Source organism: Danio rerio, chromosome 21 (genome assembly GCF_052040795.2).
Source record: "Danio rerio strain M-AB ecotype USA chromosome 21, GRCz13ab, whole genome shotgun sequence".
NCBI lineage: Eukaryota > Metazoa > Chordata > Actinopteri > Cypriniformes > Danionidae > Danio > Danio rerio.
Genome location: NC_141041.1, coordinates 11,432,118 through 11,453,010, shown reverse-complemented (window position 1 = coordinate 11,453,010; position 20,893 = coordinate 11,432,118). Strand labels below are relative to the sequence as shown.

At 33.8% G+C, this 20,893-nt stretch overlaps 1 protein-coding gene and 1 long non-coding RNA gene across 6 annotated transcripts in view; one reads left to right on the top strand and one right to left on the bottom strand.

The window, feature by feature from the left end:
* LOC141379990 (uncharacterized) overlaps positions 1 to 20,893 on the bottom strand; it is a 225,950-nt gene that overhangs the window by 185,605 nt on the left and 19,452 nt on the right. The gene's annotated exons all lie outside the window — the stretch shown is intronic.
* The window catches only part of hcn1 (hyperpolarization activated cyclic nucleotide-gated potassium channel 1), a 200,515-nt gene that overhangs the window by 166,570 nt on the left and 13,052 nt on the right, over positions 1 to 20,893 (top strand). For 2 of the 3 annotated variants that reach the window (XM_087300883.1, XM_087300881.1), the window contains exons 6-7: positions 2,933 to 3,173; positions 9,107 to 9,271. In XM_087300883.1, coding sequence (XP_087157009.1) covers positions 2,933 to 3,173; positions 9,107 to 9,271 — 406 coding nt within the window. Of the gene's footprint in view, positions 1 to 2,932; positions 3,174 to 9,106; positions 9,272 to 17,460; positions 17,525 to 20,893 lie in introns of all 3 variants that reach the window. The other variant, XM_087300882.1, reaches the window with a different exon arrangement.

The following is a 20,893-nucleotide window of genomic DNA, read 5'->3' as shown; positions in this document are numbered from 1 at the left end:
AAAAATAAAGTAATATAGTGGAACAAAAATATTACAATTTTAACTAACTATATTCATATCACAACATATTTTCAACTTGAATTTATTCCTGTGATTGAAAGATGAATTTATTAGCATCATTGTTGACATGATCCTTCAGAAATCAGTCTAAAATGCTGATTTTTTTTTTTATCAGGATACAGATTTCATACAGAAGCTGGTGTATGATCAACAATAAGAAATGTGTCAAAATGGCCCAGAATCAAACACCCATGTCATCACAATTAAAATGAGCTTCTACACTCAAAAAAATTAAATTTTCATTTAAACTACTTATTTAAAATGAGCTGAAACAACGCAATTATTGAGGGTTTTTTGGGACAGCTTAATTGTTCTATGTTCAATCCACTTAAATTTGTAAAAACTAATAAGATAACTTAATTTCTTAATGTTGTCCCAACACAAATGTTTTTTGTGGAACCCAGCTTTTTTTATGACACAGCGAAATGAAAGCCAACACTGCTTCTTTCTTCCTCCCCAAAACACCTTTACCTCTCTCTATCTCTCCTCTTCCTTTATCTCTTTCTCTCTCTCTCTCTCTCTGTGTCCCTCAGTTGGTCAGAGCTGCTATTTTTACATGCACCGCCTTGTGACAAACCAGCTTTAAATAGATAAAGTCTCCAGCTTGTCTCCCCGGTGGAGGTAAAGGGTTGGACGTGGCCATCAAACTCATTATTCCTCCTGTGAGATTGCGGTCAAAACCTTCCTGACGCGTTTTTTCCCCATTTAAAACACAGTTTAAATGTGATCTTCACAGCAAACAAATACAGCGTTCAGACAAGCAGCAATGAATATATTGCGCATCAGGCCTTCAGTTAATGGCTGAAGTGAGATCGACACTCAATGTACAGGAAAATAACTAGAAAAAAAAAAAGATCACCGCAATGCAGAGGGAGAGAGACTTGAGAGGCTTTACATTGTCGCAGAGGAGCATGAAGAAAAAAGTTTGGAAAAAAAAACATTTTTCAAGGTTTGATATCCATATTGTTGTAACAGTAATTTAGATTTTAAGTATAATAATAATAATAATAATAATAATAATAAAAATAATAATAAAAAAATAATAGTAATAATAATAATAGTAATAACACAGCTATTAGGATTTTTAAATATTTAAAATTATAATATTAATTTTAATGATAATTATTTACTAAAAATATGGTATTTTTAATGAACTACAACTCCCAGAACTCTTTGCACCCATCCACCCCTGCAACAGCTGAAAATAATTTAGACATTCACACACAGACACAGCTGTATCTCATTTTCACTGATTACATGCATCTTTTGTTACAAAGTGGATGCTGACAACAGACATGTGGATCCAAATGCAGTCCATTAAAGGACAGGTCGAATAGGCAAAGGTTAAAAATAAAAAAACTGGAGCAAAACAATAGCATAAAGGTAATCCAATAAACATAGGGATGGCTGACGTTTCGACACAGTGTCGAGATCCCAAAGTGCAAAATGCACCGAAGCATGATTTGAAACACTCAGGTCACATGACAAAGGTGTTTCGAAACACACAGGTCATGTGACTAAGGTGTTTCGAAACACACTGGTGAGGTGCTTAAAGTTACTGTGCTGCAAATGACTTGTCAAATATTCTAAAATTGTGATAATGTATTTTAATAATAGCACTGTTTTATGACCAAAACAAGACATATTTATTCCCGAAGTGTTCATTCGGATGTCAGACCAATGTTAAAACAAAACATGTTTCAAGAACAGAGCATTTAAAAACAACCATCTATATCTGCATCTCCCTGGATTCGAACCGATTATCCCCACATACTACTCTGTCAGTAAATCACTTGAAATTTCAACTCTAAAACGTGGGGTTTAATACCTCAAGTTAACTGTTTCTTTGCTGAAGGTGTACCAGAACAATAAATAAAAATGACCACTAGGTAGGAATAGATTGAGGTTTTGAAACGTCTCGAAGCTTGTACACATTTGCTTTAACTGTTTCAGTGTTTTATGAAGCCTTGCTTTGCCCACCACTAAATAAACATGTTTAAAAAAGCAGGTTAAAGGTCAAACTAGTCAGCAAAGAATCAAAACGCTGAACTAAAAAGAAAATCGCTTCGTAATGTTCATTAAAGAAACAAGACTCGGCAATGTGGATGTGAAAGTTAGGTGTATATATATAGGCCAAGTAATCAGTGAAAATGAGCTACAGCTGTGTCTCTGTGTGAATGTCTGGATTACTGTCAGCTGTTACAGGGGTTGATGGGTGCAAAGTGTTCTGGGAGTTGTAGTTCATTAAAAACTTCAGAAGTAATCTCCAGCAGAGAGAATACTGATGACAATCAAAACAAATGTTATATAATGGAATTATTTTATTTCTATTTTATTATTGTTATTTTTAATGTAATTATAAAATGTAAAAAATGTAACTAATTGAATAAAATAAATAAGTAAAATAAAAAAATAGTAAATTGTGTTCTTTAATTGTGTTAACTTTTTTAGATTTAAAAAATAATAATTAATAAATAATATTTTCTTTTTAATTAAATATATTTTAAAAACATTTGTCAAGTACTGTTTGAAGAAAAATGTTTTCAACAAAGTTTTTGGTGAAAAAAAATAAATAAATAAAAACGTTTAATTTTTTTATTTTAAGGGGCCTAATAATGTTGACCCTAAACTTGTTTAAAAAAAAAACTGTTGTTATTCCAACCAAACTAAAATAAGTGAGACTTTCCCCAGAAGAAAAAATATTATAGGAAATACTGTGAAAATTTCCCAAATCATCATTTGAAAATATATGAAAAAGAAAAAAAATGCACATGAGGGCTAATAATTTTGACTTCAACACTCTCTATACATGGCCTGGAATGCATTTTAAAACTACTAAATTAATGTTTCTTGTTTGTTTATTTTTCCTCAGGAAATTGTGAACTTCAATTGCCGTAAGCTGGTGGCCACGATGCCTCTGTTTGCGAACGCGGACCCAAACTTTGTGACAGGAATGTTGAGCAAACTGAAGTTTGAGGTCTTCCAGCCCAACGATTACATTATTCGTGAGGGAACCGTGGGGAAAAAGATGTACTTCATACAGCACGGAGTGGCCAGTGTCATTACCAAATTCAACAAAGAGCTCAAACTCACTGACGGATCCTACTTTGGAGGTTAGTTTGACAAACGACAATATTTTTGACTGTTAATTCTTTTGTGTTCTTTGTGTTAAAAAAAAATCTGTTTGGGACCACTGAGTCTGAGTAAATGTAGAGTACTTTCATTTTTTTGCGTGAATTATCCCTGTAAGGCAAAACAATGCAGTTGGAAGTACAGAACATCATGTTGTACGGAAATCAAGCACAAAAGACCAACTCAGAGTCGAGTACAGCCACACAGTGTTTTATAATTCACAGATTATGTCACTTGCGACCTTGGTGACATGTTATCTAATGTTACCTAAGCTGTTCAAATGTAGGAATAAAACCTGAAATGTTTTTTCCCCCCTCACGATTCATGAAGGTTGTGCCTGCTCTAGCACGGGCACACTGTGATGCCAGCCACCTGCTCCAGTGGAAAAACCATCTGCTGGTGGTATTTTGGCCTGTGGCAGAAGTGCTGCTGGCGTGTGTGCGTTTGTACACGGGGGCGAACGTGTGTCGAAGCTGCTGGCAGTGTCAGAAAATCTCTTCCTCCTCACTGCGCTCTGATACGAATTCAACGCACACTGACCTTGCTCCTAAATTCAATGGAGATCATATAAAAGCACGTAATGTAGGACAAGCTAATTTACACTTGTATTTATAGGCATTTAAACGTAGATGCAGTAGGATTTTCACTGACCTCTACCAATGGTGAAATAAAAATAATAATAATTAATAAAAAAACAGGGAGGCCGGTGTCTGAATAACGCTGATATTTGTAAATAAAATTTATATTAAAAAAATATTCACTTATATTCACTTACTAATAATAATAATAATAATAATAATAATAATACATATATAAAAATAATTACTATTATTATTAGTATTAAAAATGCTATAACATTTTTAATAACCAGTGTTGGGTAAGTTAGTTTGAAAAAGTAATAGATTACAAATTACTGACTACTTTTGGAAAATTGTAATTACAATACAAATTAATTAATGTAAAAAGTAATCAGATTACTGATTACTTTACATTAAAGTTGCTTTTTAACATATAAAACCTAAAGAAATACAAAATAAACTGCAGCTTTTTCAGTAAGTTAATATTCACTGAGGAACGCTACTATGGGTTGATCACAGCAGCTAGACATATTCAAAAGACTTAACCTCTTAAAGTCTTAAAGTGTACCTTATAGGTTCTGTAGGTTGCTGTAATTAATTTTTGTGGTTCCTGCACATCAGTAATCATAGGAAAAAATAAAAATGTCTCAATCACAATCTATGCAAAAGTTATTCTATTCCAACTGATGAGAGAACGGAACCACTTATGGTGGTATTGGGCCAGTACGGACCTTTAAAATTTAAAGAGATAGTTGAAATAGAAACTTAAAATTCTCTCATCATTTACTCCTCCATTGGAAATAATGAACTTACACCTGCAAAAGGTGCAATATACTGTATGAACAGCTCTATCAGCAGCTACGCTTCACATTCAGAGGATACCTTTTCTCCAGATTCTGCACGATAATCCAATTTAGCCTGTTTAGGGTGAGTTGATACTTTTTTGGGTACCGAGGATTGTCATAGAATGCTTTCTGTTCAAGTTGCTGGTCAAGCAGTGGAAAGTTCTTTAGAGACTGGACTGCATTTCACAGTGATATTTTTGTTATTAAGCTCAATGAAATCAAAGTGATGTCTGTATTTCCACTCGAAAAAGCAAACATGCTCGTCTGCATCTATCACTATTTCAGCTCACGTTTTCCAGCAATTTAAAAGTGCATGCATATTAACTGACGTTGCAGCAGAAAGCATGAAGTAAAAGAAGCAAGTTTTTCTTCTAAAAATTATATTTGTAACCAAAGTAATGCAATTACATTGATTTTAGTAACTGTAATTAAATTACACAAATTTGAAATGTAATTTGTTACATTACTGCATTCCCCAAAATTGTAATTAGAATACAGTAAAATAATAATATTACAAAGAAAATTAAGAATACATACATATGAAAAAAAAATACAATTAGCAAAGCATTTTTAGTACTGAAAATAATAATTATAATAAACAAACATATTATATTTATTATGAATATAACAATTCAGAGTATGTTCAAATAATTTACTGATAGAACGAATAAATCCAAAATAATAAAAATATAAATATTGTTACTACTTTTAGTATGATTATAAAAATACAACTAATTGTATTATTTACAAAACATTATACAATTAAATGAATGTATTTATTATTAATAATATTATTTTAAAATACACAATAATAATAATAATAATAATAATAATAATAATAGTAATAATAATAATAATAATAATAATAATACAAGAAGAATAGCAAATTAGCAATTAGCAAAGCTTTTTTAATACTGATAATTATAACCTAAAATGATATTATTATTATTATTATTATTATTCTTTATTATTATTATTATTATTATTATTATTATTATTACAAATAAAATGATTCTGATTATGTTCAAATAATTTACTGTTAGTATTAAATAAAAAATATAAACAATTTTATATTGTTACTAATATTTTACTATGATTATAAAAATGCAGGTATGCATTTATGTTATATTAAAACTGCAAACACAAAAACCAACAATATTTTATAATATTATAATACATAAATATTATTATTATTATTATTATTATTATTATTATTATTATTATTATTATTATCATCAACAAATATATTTCAGCTAAAAAAATCTATTTTTTGTATTTTAACACACATGAAGTAGTTAAAAGTGTAGTTCTGGCAGCGTGCCGTGAGGTGAGGGTCGGTTAGGGTGATGCGCTTGATCACAATAAATCAGGCAAGCCTCGTTTGTAAGCTCACAGCTGGGACTCGAGCCAAATTGACGGACTTCCAGGACTCTGAGGTCAAGAGTCATGTCCATTTGCAGAAGCTGAGAGCAGCTCAGCGCTGATTGGACACCCTTTCGCAAGGGTGAAAGAGAAACACCTTCACACATTCGCTAGTTTAGCCGCTAACTCATCCAGGCACTCGTCCACTGTTGGCAGTCCGCCACAAACATTCATAGTATGAGATGTACCGATCGACCAGCCAAAAATCCTTTTTTTCTGTTGTATTTCGGTTAATCTCTGCTGTGAACTTGCATGCAAACTGCAAGTAATTTTATAGTAGTAAGGGTGCAAACAGAGCATTAACAGAGACAAGAGATGCACCAAGTAATGTACTGTACTTACAAATTTGCCAAATATTGACCTTCATTTCATACTTCCATGAAGTTGAATTCTGTAAAGTTCGTGATCTTTGATCTTATGATCTATAATTAATGGTCTAGATATAATTTAAGAGATCACACTTAGATATTGCTTGATAACAATAGCAGGTATGGCATGCTGTCCCGGGAGAGAGGTCTGAGCTTGGAGATAATTGAGGCCAGGGCTCCCGCCTGATCAATAAGCATGTGAGGGAGTATGGGATCAGGAAGTTCTCGGGATCTCCCCCTGGTAAAGGAGGAAAGGAGGAGATGAGGTGGATGGGGTGATTCTTCAAAAAATGAAGATGAGGGAGTAATGCTATTCGGGCTATTTATAGTAAGATGGAATGATCAGATTGGCTTATTAATGATTACAAATAAGAGACCAGCCGCGATCAATCAAATCACATGCTCCTCCCGAAATTATTTTGTGAAACTTCACTTAAATATCTAGATAAAATGATTTATAATAACTACAGCTAAAGCATTCCTGCCAACACTTGTTTTTCTTGTGAGTCTCCTGTATTTCAGACCCATCTCCTGATCTCCTGCCACCCTCCCGTTTTGTTATTTCTTCAAGATTGGAGCATAATTAATAATATGACAATTACGAGCAGAATCTGAAATTTCATGACACATCATCTTGTTGCTTTCGAATTCTCTCCATCTCTCCTGACTGTTATTGGGCTGTGAAAATGAACATTACAGTGACATTTACAGCTAATGAAGCAATTAGAAACAGAAAGGCAAGTGCAAAGTACTTTTGCCATCCTCACCGTTACACTGCACCACATGACGCAAAAAGTGACGGCTCTTTCCTATTAAAATCCTCTAACACCTTGTTCCCAATCCCAGCTGGAGAGTGTTGTTCACGTGTCCCGCAGGCTACACACACTTTTTCCACAGCAGGACAAAATGTCAAGGGTATCATCTGTAGACTCTGTGCATAATGCTTAAAATCTGTCATTTTCGTAGCACAGAATGAGCAGTCCTGCATTTACACTAAATGTATTCCACGATCAGTAGCCGTATGCTATTTACTCCAGATCTAGCTAGGAGAAATTACATATAGAAGTTTCTGAAGGTGAACGACAGGGCCATTTTTCCCCCCTCAGGACAGATTAGGCTAAATTGTGAACAAGATTACTCTGTCAGTGACGACTCCATATTGACAGCATGGTTCATTATAAATCGCTTGGTGTCTCTGAGAGTATTCAGTGAGAAAAGTTCAATTCCAAATCACTGATCAGGTGCAGTTTAGTTATGTAGGTCTGTTATACAAAGCTCTAAATAGCATTAGAATGTACTAACTGGAAAAAGCTTATCTAAAATATGTCATAATAATAACAATAACAATAACAATAACAATAATAATAATAACAATAATAATAATAATAATAATAATAATAATAATAATAATAATAACTGTAGTAGTACACAGAAAAAAGTGTTGCATGCAGAACTGTTGCAAACAATTTGTTTCCCTGCTAAAAAAATCCACCTTCAACCAGCCTAGGCTGGTTGGCTGGTTTTAGCTGGTCGACCAGGCTGGTTTTAGAGGGGTTTTGGCCACTTCCAGGCTGGTTTTCAGCTATTTCCAGCCTGGTCTTAGCTGGTTAGGCTGGGAGATGACCAGCTAAAACCAGCTTGACCAGCCTAGCAGGCTGGGAGCCCAGCCAAAACCAGCTATGTCCAGCTTAAACCAGGCTGGAAATGACTGGAAACCAGCCTGGAAGTGGCCAAAACCCCTCTAAAACCAGCCTGGTCGACCAGCTAAAACCAGCCAACCAGCCTAGGCTGGTTTAAGGTGGATTTTTCAGCAGGGTTGTGTTGAATTTAAACAAACAAATTAAGTTTAGTAATGTTCAACTTAATATGTTTATTTAAATTCAGCCCAAATAAATTGCTTACAAACTCTTAACGTAAAGAAATTGAGTAAATCCAGGGATTCATATTTGAATAATTTTTTTCAGTTTAGTAGTAGTAGTACTTATAATTTTTCTTGGTACTTTTAGCACTCACTTCATTCCTTATCATATGACCAGCATCAGAGCTTCAATACAAGCTAAATGCTAAAAACATTAGCCACATGACCTAAACATGAAAAGTGTTGACAATACCATTAAGGAATGGTACTCTTATTATTGTTATATTCACAGAGTATCTAACGTGTATAAAAAAGTGCATCTGTCACACATTAAATCGTCATGTGAATTCTCATTCTCATGCTATGCTAATGTGCTAATCTTTTGTCCAGCGCCTGACCTCCCTTATATAAAACATAGTAATGTTTCATTCATTGGTTTCTCACAGAAATCTGTCTACTGACGAAAGGACTTCGTACAGCTCTCAAAGTATCTAATGTGTATGAAAAGTGTATCTGTTGAAAATTAAATCATCATGTAAATGTTCATGCTATGCTAATGTGCTAATAATTTATCCTTGTCCAGCGAGTGACCTCCCTTGTATAAAACAATATAGGTTTCATTCATCTGTTTCTCACAGAGATCCGTCAGCTGACGAAAGGACATTGTACGGCTTTCAAAGTATCTAATGTGTATGAAAATCTGTCAAATATTAAATCGCCATGTGTATACTCATTCTCATGTTATGCTAATGTGCTTATATTTCTGCGTTGTCCAGCGAGTAATTTATGTTGTATAAAATATTAATAATAATAATATGCGTTTCATTCATCTGTTTCTCACAGAGATCTGTCTGCTGACGAAAGGACGCCGTACAGCTAGCGTCCGTGCGGACACCTACTGCCGGCTTTTCTCTCTATCTGTTGACCATTTCAATGAAGTCCTGGAGGAGTATCCCATGATGCGCCGTGCTTTCGAGACTGTGGCTATTGACCGCTTGGACCGCATCGGTAAGACCAGAACCCCGTCCCCCGCCTATTATGTCAATCTAATGCCTGAACTTCATGTGTGTTTGTTGCATATTTGTCCTTTCCTTCACCGCACCGCAATCATTTACCATTGTGTTGCATGAAGTGTATACAGTCATGGTCAAAACCATTGGCACCCTTGGTAAATCTAAACAAAGATTGCTGTGAAAAAAAATCTGCTTTGTTTTTCCTTTTTATCTTTCATTTAAAAAATAAAATCACTGAAACATAAGTTGATGGATGCATTGTAAAATGCGGTTAGTTGACTACTTTTACTAAGTGAGTAAACCTGTTGCTCTCAAAGTGATTAGTTGACTTTACTTTAAAAAAATTGAGTAAAAATGTAACAAATTATGAAGTAAATAAACTTTAATAAAATTAAGTTCAGTCAACTTAACAGTTCCAAGTTACAAGAGGTTTATAACATTAAGTCAACCTGTCACCTTTAAGGAAGGTTTACTCACTTTTTGTCACTTTTTAGGCAGAACTTTAAGTAAAGTAAGTTTTTTTTCTGCATTACACATTGGGCAAAATTATTGGCACCTCAAAAAATTATTTTAAGTAAAATAGGTTTATTTCTATTTTTTATTTTATTTATTTTTTTAGAAAGATTCCTTTCAAGGCCATGCAACATTTCTGGACATTTTTTGCTATTTCTGCAAAGAATTTTGTTAAAAATCTGTAAATTTATACGGAATGATTTTGGAAGTATCATAACTAAAAACTTAATATATGAAATAAAAAATAACTTTTATGTAATGTTTACAATGCAAATCCAATTACATACACTTTATTTTGCAAACAAAGCAAGTCTCTCAAATATTATATCTACTAAAATACAGAAAATATTATTTTACAAACTTGTAAATTGTTTATAATTCATATGAACCTTTTCATATTAGTCAATAATAATACTGAATTAAATTAAAAACTGAATAAATTTAAATTTATACACTTTTACACAACTAAATAAACAGAATCAATGATGGGCTAAAAATCTGCAGAAATCTGCGCGCACAGATTTCGTGTGGGCCTAGTCATAGCAATGTTTCAAATGACTATAAATATGAATCTCAAAGACCAAATTTTGCTATTCTTCATCTCCATAATCAGTAAAAGCAAAGAGTCATTATTTAGCTTAAAAATGGCTGTAAGAAAATAGGTAAAGCTTTGAAAATGTCCATTTCCAAGATTAAAGATTAAGAAGTTCCAATCAAATAAAGATGCTGTGAATCTAACTAAAAGAGGTGTGTTTGTATTGTCTAGATGAACAGTGTGACAATTTGAGTAAAAAAAAAAACATTTTCAAAGGAGAATATCAGAATTTAGAAACTGACAGATTCTTGGGGTCAAGAACTCTATAGAAAATGGCTGAACCGAAGTGTAAAGAACACCAATGAAGACCAAAGAACCTGAAGGATCTGGAGAAACCAACGTAAAAAAAATTGTTTACATGCTGAAAAACAGTGTTTCTCAACCACATTCCTGGAGGACCACCAACACTGCATGTTTTGGATGTCTTCTTTGTCTGTCACATACATTACAGATCTTTTAGTCTCTGCTAATGAGCTGATGATCTGAATGAGGTGTCCAGGATACATGGGCTGTTTCTCAATGCCAAGAACACAGAGAACAGACTAGTGTTCTTGTAGAGACAATTCTTATCAAGTTACCTCAGAAGAATGAATGTTTACTTTTATTATCTCATTCCAGGAAACTCCTGGGATAAATAAGTTATAAGTCTGAACTTCATTGACAAATCTATATAAAATACTGCGCTTCCAACCTTCTTTAATCAGCAGCAATGACTTCTGGGACTTCTCGAGTGAGTTTTGTGCTCAAGTGTGCATCGATGCATCCTTGATATCAAGAACCCATCTGGGAACTTACACGCGTCTTCCATTCTTGTCTTCTTGAGTTTTGGAACTGAAGTTTGACGATTGATGATGACGTTACACGAGAACACAAGTACGCAAGAACGTTGAAGAACGAATATTGAGAAACAGCCTTGGAAAATGTGCAGAGCTGATGGTCCTCCAGGAACGTGGTTGAGAAACACTGCTCTAAAAAATAATTGAGCCAAATTTATTTTTCTTTACAAACATTTATTTGGCTTATAATCATAGGGCAACCATTTGAAGTGCTACGTAGCACCTACTGTATATTTTTAATCACCCTAAAGAACTAAAGAACCAATACAGCACTTACAGTAAATTGGTTCTCCTATGATTACGTGCCAAAAAAATCATTTATCAGCGCTAAATAGCACCTCAACTACCACAAAGTAGAGCTGAAGATATGAATTTTGTGTGTGTTCAAGTGGTCCAAGTGTGTGTGCGCCTCTTTTTTTGGTTTCCTCCAATCACATCAACCATTTTAGCTGTTACTGGGCGAATGAAGGCTGCAAAAAGCATTGACTAAAAAGGTGCCAATAAATTTGGTCAACGTATTTTGGAGAAAAAATAAACTTTCATTATAGTTTTTTGAACAAAAATAAATAAATAAACAATATAATAATAAATTTTTCAGAGCGCTCAAATTTACCAAGGGTGCCAATAATTTTGACCATGCCTGTATACGCTACCTTTTTCTTCTCTTCTTCTTCTTCTTCTTCTTCTTCTTCTTCTTCTTCTTCTTCTTTTCTTTCTTTCTCCAAACGTCTGGTATGGATTAAAGCCATGACAAACTGTGAGAAGTCAGCTAAATGTAATTGAAGTGAGTGGTCTGTCAGTAAGCATGTAGTCGTGCGTGCCCGGGGCCGCTCGCCCTGCTGGCTTTGGTTCAATGTCATCCCCAAACGGACGCATGGAGGGTGGACGGAGGCAAACCCTCACCAGCATGAGCCTCCGCTCCACTCCCCCACCCGCACACCTGGGTATGAGCAGCACCCCGTCCCGTCTTGTCCCTTGACCCAGGCAGCAGCAGAGCAACCCCTACTGCTGCACTGAAGGGCAAGGGCTTCAATGATTAGCTGTCAGGAGCAGTTCTTCACATGTTAGCGGAGCCCCTGCTTATTTCAAAAGGCTTCTGTTTCTTTACTTATTTTTCCCCTCAAAGCACAGAAATCATCATAATAATAATTAATCACTATTGTAACAGTCTTTGATTTAATTTATAGCATGCTTTGGCTGACTTTATAATAAGGACACTTTTTTTAATTAGTTTTTAGTGCATTAAGTGTCATGAATTTTTTTTTATTATTAAAGAGTAATTCTTGTAGTCTTTTACTTTTAGATTCTATTTTAGATTTGAAAAAGTTTTAGTAATTTTGCTGCTTTGCTTTTGTAAAAGTGTTTTAAAAATATATCCACGGTATATAATTATTTTTAAAAAAATCTCTCTTTTTTGTTAACAAAATGAACATAGGACATATTCAAGATTTGTTAAATCATGTTTAATTTGTACAGTACATACTATTACATTTGGAAAGTATTCATAGAACAATTTCAAACTAACGTCTTTCACTTTGTCATTGTGGGGTTTTATTAATAGCAGGGGTGCCCAAACTTTTATATAGACACCAATAATCCAATTTTAATATGATTAAGACTATTAAGAGGCGACCATGCAAACAGCGATTTTTTTACAGTTTTCAACTGTATGTAATACTACATTGAATTATTACAATTTAGTTTTTTTTAATATTATATTATTTAATGTGTAGTGTATACAACATCATCTGAACAATACCATGTTAATAAATCAATAATAATTAATGCTGAATAATAAAAAGCTGTTCCTGACACCCAATGCATAAACTAATATAAAAAATGCACCTTATTGTAAAGTGTTACCAAATGTATCTAAACACTTCCTTTCACTAAACGTGTCAAACAAATGTGTGTTTGTTCAATTTTTGTTTCTTTTTGGTAGTTAATTTATACTAAATCTACATGAATTATATCAGGATTCATAAATTTTACATATTATATTATAACATTTAAATTGAAGAATGTTAGCAACACCCATTTCATGTTTTGTAATACTTTTGTATTGAAGACTAAAACTAAAATTAGCGTTATTTACTGTAAGACTAAATATAGGCATTATTAACCTCGAGACTAGTCTCAGTGTATCCTTTTTTATTTAAACCAGTAGGCTACTTCTTTATCATTCCCACTCTAAACTCAATCCATCATCACTCCCAGTTTCGTCAGAGAAATGCTGAAAAGAAGGATTTCTCTTTCAAGCTGTTTCAAATAAACAATGGAAAATAAAAAAGGGATTTTATTCCAGCTGTCTTAAGCCCCATCAGGTTCTGTGATATACTGTAGCTGAAACACAGGCCACCATCATCTTCAATTTGAATTGTGTGTAATTCAAATGTGAGCTGTAATGCATTCTGAACATTCGTGGAGCATCGGTCAGATGTTCCGCAACATTCAGTGGGTTTGTTGCCACTTTTTTTGAACTACTCTCTGGTTGAAATATTGGTATAAAGCATGAGCCTTGTTACTTTTCACATGACATTTCCATGAATCTTTAGTTCAGGAACACTGGTTAGTTCGAGACAGACAGGATTTTGAAGTGAAGCACAAGTGCATCTTAAATTCAGTGGTCACATCAAAGCACTGCTCTAAATAAAATACATACAGTATTTTAATAGGGGTTTATATGAATTATACAGTTCATCCATGTGTTAATTAACAGTTTCCTTAATTTTGTGATACATAAGTTGCATTTTGGGACCTTTGATCTCTCCTCTGAACACCTTTGATGTTGAAAAATATATAATTATAATATAGATATATGTATGTTTAATTATAAAGTAAATTATAGTAAAAAAAAAACCCGGTAATAAGCTGCCATAATTACAATTCTTATAATGTACATTGTTTTGACACTACTAAAAATGAGAGTTAAAGTAGTAGAGTTCAATTTTCAATATTAAAAGTCGTCAAAAACGAGATCAAAATCCCATAATGCAACTCCAAAGCGTAAATAAGCATCAGTGAATCGCATTATTCGTTAAACTGTTAATTAACTGCTATGTTTTGGGGCTTTTTACGGTGTCAATATAAAAGTTGTCTTGTTTTTTCTCTTTTGCACTTTTGGATTTTTTGCAGTTCATAAGATAAAACCGGAAGATAATTTAAGATGTGACCCGAAAACGCAAAGTAAATGTTTCTCCTTTAAGCATATGAAATGGTTATGATGTACACTGATATAGCATGAAGCCCTGCATATTTCCACAACCTGAGTGCATGCACACCATGCAAGACATATTTGAAACAGATCCCTTTTTATGTTCCATTATACTTTCATTGGGATCGATACAATTTAGTACCTGCTTGCCTGCATCAAGACCTACAGTATATTTGAGTAATAATAATAAAACGTTTTATATTCAGACATATTAGGGCCCTATGAATCAGTTTCATTATTTTCCAAATTTGTTTACGTCCATTTAATTTTTTCAGAATTTTGTTTTAATTTTTTGTTTGTTTTAAATTGTCTTTATTTTAAAGTGTTAAAGTAATTGTATTTAAATTATTTAAATAATTGATCTTTTAAGCAAATGTTATGATGTCAAATATAGCATGAAGCCCTGCACACTTCCACAACCTGAGTGCATGCACAATGCAAGAAATATAAAACAGATCCCTTTTTAAATTCCATTACACCATCATTGAGAATTAAATTTAGTACCAGCTTGCCTGCATCCAGACCTATACTTTTTTTTTAAAGTAATTTTAGACACAGTAGGGCCCTATGAATAAATTTGGCATTTCTTTATTTCAATCCTAATTTTTTTAGACTCTAGATTAATTTTAGGGATGCACAATTATTTTTTTTTTTTTGCTTGTTCGTTTTTGAATGAAAGAAAAACATGCATTGGGAAATCATTGGGAAAATGTGCCCAGGCTACAATTTTGAGAACCGAGAAATGTGTGCACATGGGTTCATAAGGGTGCATTTTGTGTGTAAAACAAACACTACGGCAAACAGCATCAGACTTGGAGAGCAGAGTGAAGTGAGACCGAGGTTCGTGTTTAGCACAAGACGGTTCCAAAAACCAGGTAAAATGAAACCTAAAAACAAAAAATGTGGGAGGTGGTCATGGTAGATGGATGTGTCCTTGGTGGTTTTTCTCTTCTAGATTGCCTTTGAAACACTTTCAGTTGGATTTAGGGGAATATATCAAGCTAATATATATGGCATGAAGATCAGGCAAATGACTTTTCTCATAGACGTGCAAGTAGGACATTGAGACGGATAGATGTAATGTAAACAGCGGCCTCTGGTCTCACATTTGAGAAAATGTTTTTGAATAACGTATAGTAATGTATTTGAGAACGTCAAAAGTATAGACGACGGCCTCTAGTGGATTTGTGAAATATGGCACATTTGAGATAACGTATTTGAGTAACGTATAGTAATGTGTTTGAGTTTATTAAAAATGTACACATCGGCTTCTGGTGGATTTGTGAGTAATGACACGTTTGAGAGAACGTATTTGAGTAATGTGTATTAATATATTTGAGATTTTCAAAAAAGTACACGGCGGCCTCTAGTGGATTTGTAAAAATGAAAACTGCAAGCACACTTAGTCCGGGGTACATATTTTTCTGTTTTTAAAAAAGTAGTCCTTGGCACATATTTCTAATGAACCTGGGTTGAAAAAAAAGTCTGAAAATGAGCCAAAAAAATGGTTTTGCTGTCTCACGCAGTGCCCGGCAGTGTTCAGCGCGCTGGTTTTAATCTCCCTCCAGCCATAGTCACTGCACTGTCTGAAGTGGCTTTCACACCGGACACGGAAAGCACTGTGTTATGAATTGCACATGATAACCGGAATGCCTACAGGACAGTTACATACAGTATACTTGTTCTTGCTGTTTGTAATAGTGTTCGTGTCATACAACATTGATAAAATAATGCCTCTCAATTTGTTCATTGTCTATAAAATGTGGTTATTAAATTGACTTGTTTTGTATCAGTATTTTATTCATAGTAAGTTAAGAGTTCAATTTAAAGTGTTACAAACTTACTTCATACGGTTTAATAAAATAATAAAGAAGTATTAAGAGGCATTTTTCAGTTTCAGTTCTCAGCCAGTTGCCGTTGGCCAAGAAATTTCAATTTGGTGCATCCCTAGTACATTTACATGAAACGTTTTAGCAAGAACCAACCCTTTATTACAAATTTAACAGACATTTTAATTTTCAACAACTAATTAAAATAAGTTTTACTTGTTTTTTTTTCTTTCTTAAATTCTGTTGAATTCATGTTAAAATTAAGTCAAATTAAATTGTAATTACGAAAATAAAAATAAATACAATTAAATTACATGTAAAACAGCTGTGAAATTGCTCCTTAAGTAAATATTGTCATTATTATTATGGGAAGCAGTACATTTTAATGGACAAAGGTGATATATTTCTGTCATAATTGCTTCAAGTAGTCTAGATGCATTCACACTGACTTTCAGCAGTTGAATATTCACAGACGCTAGTCCACATCATGATTTGATGACTAAAGATTTATTCATCCAAAATGTGGCAAATTCCATTTTTACAACTAAATTCCATAAACATCATAGGGCCCTAATATTATTCTTTTTTGAACTTTTCTTTTAGTTCACTTCTTTTATTTGACAGTCTGTTTGCTAAATTCTGGCATGTTACTATTGACTTGCCTTGCACTAAACGTTTGGATTGGATTGAATCAATATGCCCACACCATTGTGACATGCACGTCACAACCAATCGATAAACAAATAAAAATCTATCTAATCAGGCCCAAAAAAATCTAATTCGATTACATAAAACCCCAAAACGGCAGCATGCATTATGCCTTCTAAAATCTATAAAACTATGATTTTATTTACACCAGTCTCAGTCGATTGTGAGATGGGGGTGTAAACAAAGCCAAGACGTGCATTTGTCCTTTCATGTGGAGAACAGGCTTGTACTCGATTCGCCACCGCAAGTTGCCAGATTGCTTTTAATTTGACATTATTCCAACTAAAACAAGGGGTCTTGTCTCATACAAGGGAAAAATACGGACCGTGACATGATTGGTGCTCCATGTTCTGTTTTTTGGACTGCAAATGCTTGTCTCGTCCTAAGCAAAAGAATTTGACAAACAAAAGACAACAAAAGTTGCCATGCATTAACCAGATGTTGTGCAATTGATGTATATCTATCTTTATTTAAAAATTATTTGACCAGGAGCCCCTCTTGAGATGAGCTCATCTCGTTTTCAAGAGTGTCCTGGCCGACCCGTAAGCAGCAGGTAAATTCCTCATGACGATCCAGATTTTCCCCCCTCACATCTGAAACAATCCACAGGCTTAAAGCAGCCAGCATGCGCTCAGTGGAACCTCCAAAACAAGTTTAAATCAGACCAATTTTGCATTTTTAAAGGCATAGTTCACCCAAAAGTGCCTTTTTCTGTTCTCTGTTAAACTCAAAAGAGAGTTATTTTGAATAAAGCTGTAAACTTGTAACCATTAGCTTCCATAGTATTTGTTTTTTCTACTGTAGAAGTGCAGGGTTACATGTTTCCGGCTTTCTTTAACATATCTAGATCCATAACCACTTGAGGGAGATTAAATTTCCATTTTTGGGTGAACTATCCCTTAAATTAAAAAAAATATAGTAATAATAATAATAATAATAATACATCTAAATTGCATGCTAATGCTAGAGTCAAGGCAAGTGATTTTTATGATCATGTTTGAACATTTACCTTATATCTCTGTCTTTATAATAAACAGTGCATGCATACTTTTTTGATAAGGTTAAGTAATAAGTCAAGTGCTGCTGCTTATGATATTGCTAAACTCTGTTTTTATAATTTTTTGTCTGTATGATTATATTGGTGAGACATACTGCAAACTACATAACTTAAAGGGCCGATATACAACAACATCAGATGTAATTTACTGTGTTTGAGACAGACTATGGTCAAAACACACACGAAAAAAAATCTGGCATGGAAACCAACATACAAATATTAATCTTAATAAAACTATTTTACACCAACTAAATTATGCATATGGGTCAAAGACAAAAAACACTGATGTCTTCATCAAATAAAATGCTTTTTTTAATCATACACAAAGCATACTAAATTATGCTAAATTATACTAAAAATACCGATTTTAGACTTAAATAAATATGTTAATATACAGGTATGGGTGAAATGATGCTCCGGTTTCCCCCACAGTCCTAAGACATGCAGTATAGGTGATTTGGGTAAACAAAATTGACCATATGTATGAGTGTGTGTTAGAGTGTATGGGTGTTTCCCAGTACTGGGTTGCGGCTGGAAGTGCATCCGCTGCGTAAAACATATGCTGGAATAGTTGCCGGTTCATTTCACAGTGGCGACCCCTGATAAATGGGGGACTAAGTCGAAGGAAAATCAATAAATTAGTTGATTAGTGTTGCATTGATAAAACAATAATCATAATATGTCATCAAATATTTTATTGTTCTAAATATGCCTGATAATATTTTGTACACTTTTTTTGTTACATTTGTTAGTAAAGCTTTGTCTCTAAAGCATTGTTTCTCAAAAAAACTATTTTACAAGCAGGGCGGCACAGTGGCTCAGTATTTAGCACTGTTGCCTCACAGCAAGTAGGTCGCTGGTTCAATTCCCGGCTGAGCCAATTGGCATTTCTTTGTGGAGTTTCCATGTTCTCCATGTGTCCGTGTGGGTTTCCTCCGGTTTCCCCCAGTCCAAAGACATATGGTATAGGTTAATTGAATAAACTAAATTGTCCGTAGTGTATACTGTAAGTGTGTGTGAAAGAGCGTGTATGGGTGTTTCCCAGTACTGGGTTGCGGCTGGAAGGGCATTCACTGCATAAAACGTGCCAGAATAATTGGTTCATTCTGCTCTGAAATAGAGACTAAGCCGAACATAAATGAATGAATCAACTAATTTTACAAGCGTCATTTGTCTCTGATCCATATACAATTAATAATCTAATTAAATATATAGTCTTTAAAACAGGAACACTCAAAATATTATTTTTTTGGATCTCACAATTAATTATTTTAGAGATAACTTGAAAAATATGTTTGAAATGTTCAGCTCTTTACAGATTGACTATCCACTGCAAACATATTTGTGGTTGCCCTAAATGTTTAAGTCATTTCAACTTATATTACATTAAGTCATATTAACTGCTTTACATTAAAACATGGTTGACTGATTTCAGTTTAAAGCTAAATGATCTAAAATATGCTGACATGACTTATTAAAAGGGGTGTAACAATACATTGTGACCATATGATTAGCGATTTTGATCTTGTTTTTTTTCCCAAGAGTCAGCGCTATGTTTTTATGGTATATTTCATCCAAGGAAAAGTCAATCCCATCTTCATGTACTTTTTTCCATAATGAAGTTTTGTGGCTGCAAAAGTCACCTATGACTTGTAAATAATGTAAATGTCATGTGAATAAAGATTAGTTTATTGCGACATCAGGAGCCGACAATGTTGAATATAATGCAAGACTAGAAGAATCTATAAAGAATCTGATAATGATAGATTTTTCCACTGAAAGTGATCTATTTATGTAGACCATGACAGAGTGCAAGCATATGTGTCTCTAGCATAATTAATTCATCTTCAGAATTATGAATGGTTATATTTTGATATGTCTTTCCTATGCATTGAAGGCCGAGACTAATTTAAAGTCTTTTCAAAGTCCACCAGCACAATCCATACAGAATGCAGCATTTTAACCATCAGTAGGTGTAGATATTCTTATAATATTATTGTTTTTAACATATATTTGAGAAATAATAATATTAAACTTTTTTTATAGCATATTGAGATAACAACATCTGGAGTTCAGTATCATCATACATATCAAATCATGACTAGAATGTATCGTTACATCCCTACTTATTTTGTTTTACAGGGTGCAAACTTCAATTCAATTACCCCAAAACACAGTTGTTGGTATTGCAAAGTAGGTTAAAATATAGTCAGCTTTCTAACAGCCTATTTATAACCATAGCCTGAACGTCATGGCAGCACCTGGGCAAGGTGCTTGAGCTCAATGGTGTGCCACATTCACGCCTCGCTGTGTCCCACTCATTAATTAGAGAATGGAGGCAGGCTTCAGGTTATTAGGCATCTTTAGTAACAGAGAAACAGAGGAATGAAGCCTAGTCTCCACATTTAGCCCCAAAAGAAGGAGGGTTAATGTGTCTCAGTGGAGGTCGTCAAGCTTAGAGGTGAACTGGACTATTTCATTTTGCTGAATGTCGAGGCACGTTCACAGACAATAAGTGTCCATCTGATTCTGTTCTGTGGGTTACTGTGAAATCAATGCTAGGGAAATGTTCAGAATGTCTTTTATTTCCCCTGTAAGTCTTCTTGCTCACAATTCAATGTTGTGGATCTTGAATTTTTTGTATATTTTTGACAATGAGGTTATTAGAAGAGAATTTGCAGTTGTGCTGAAAACTGAGTGCTGATCAAATGTCTCAAACGGTCTTGAGATTTGGCAAATTACAAAAGATCTGCCATCAGGACAATTGCAATATGAACTGTTACTGTGTGCCATTAATTGTCTGCTTTGTGTTTTTGTCTTGTTGACTTGAAAGTAGTTATGTGTAGTATTCTGTCACTGATTTAT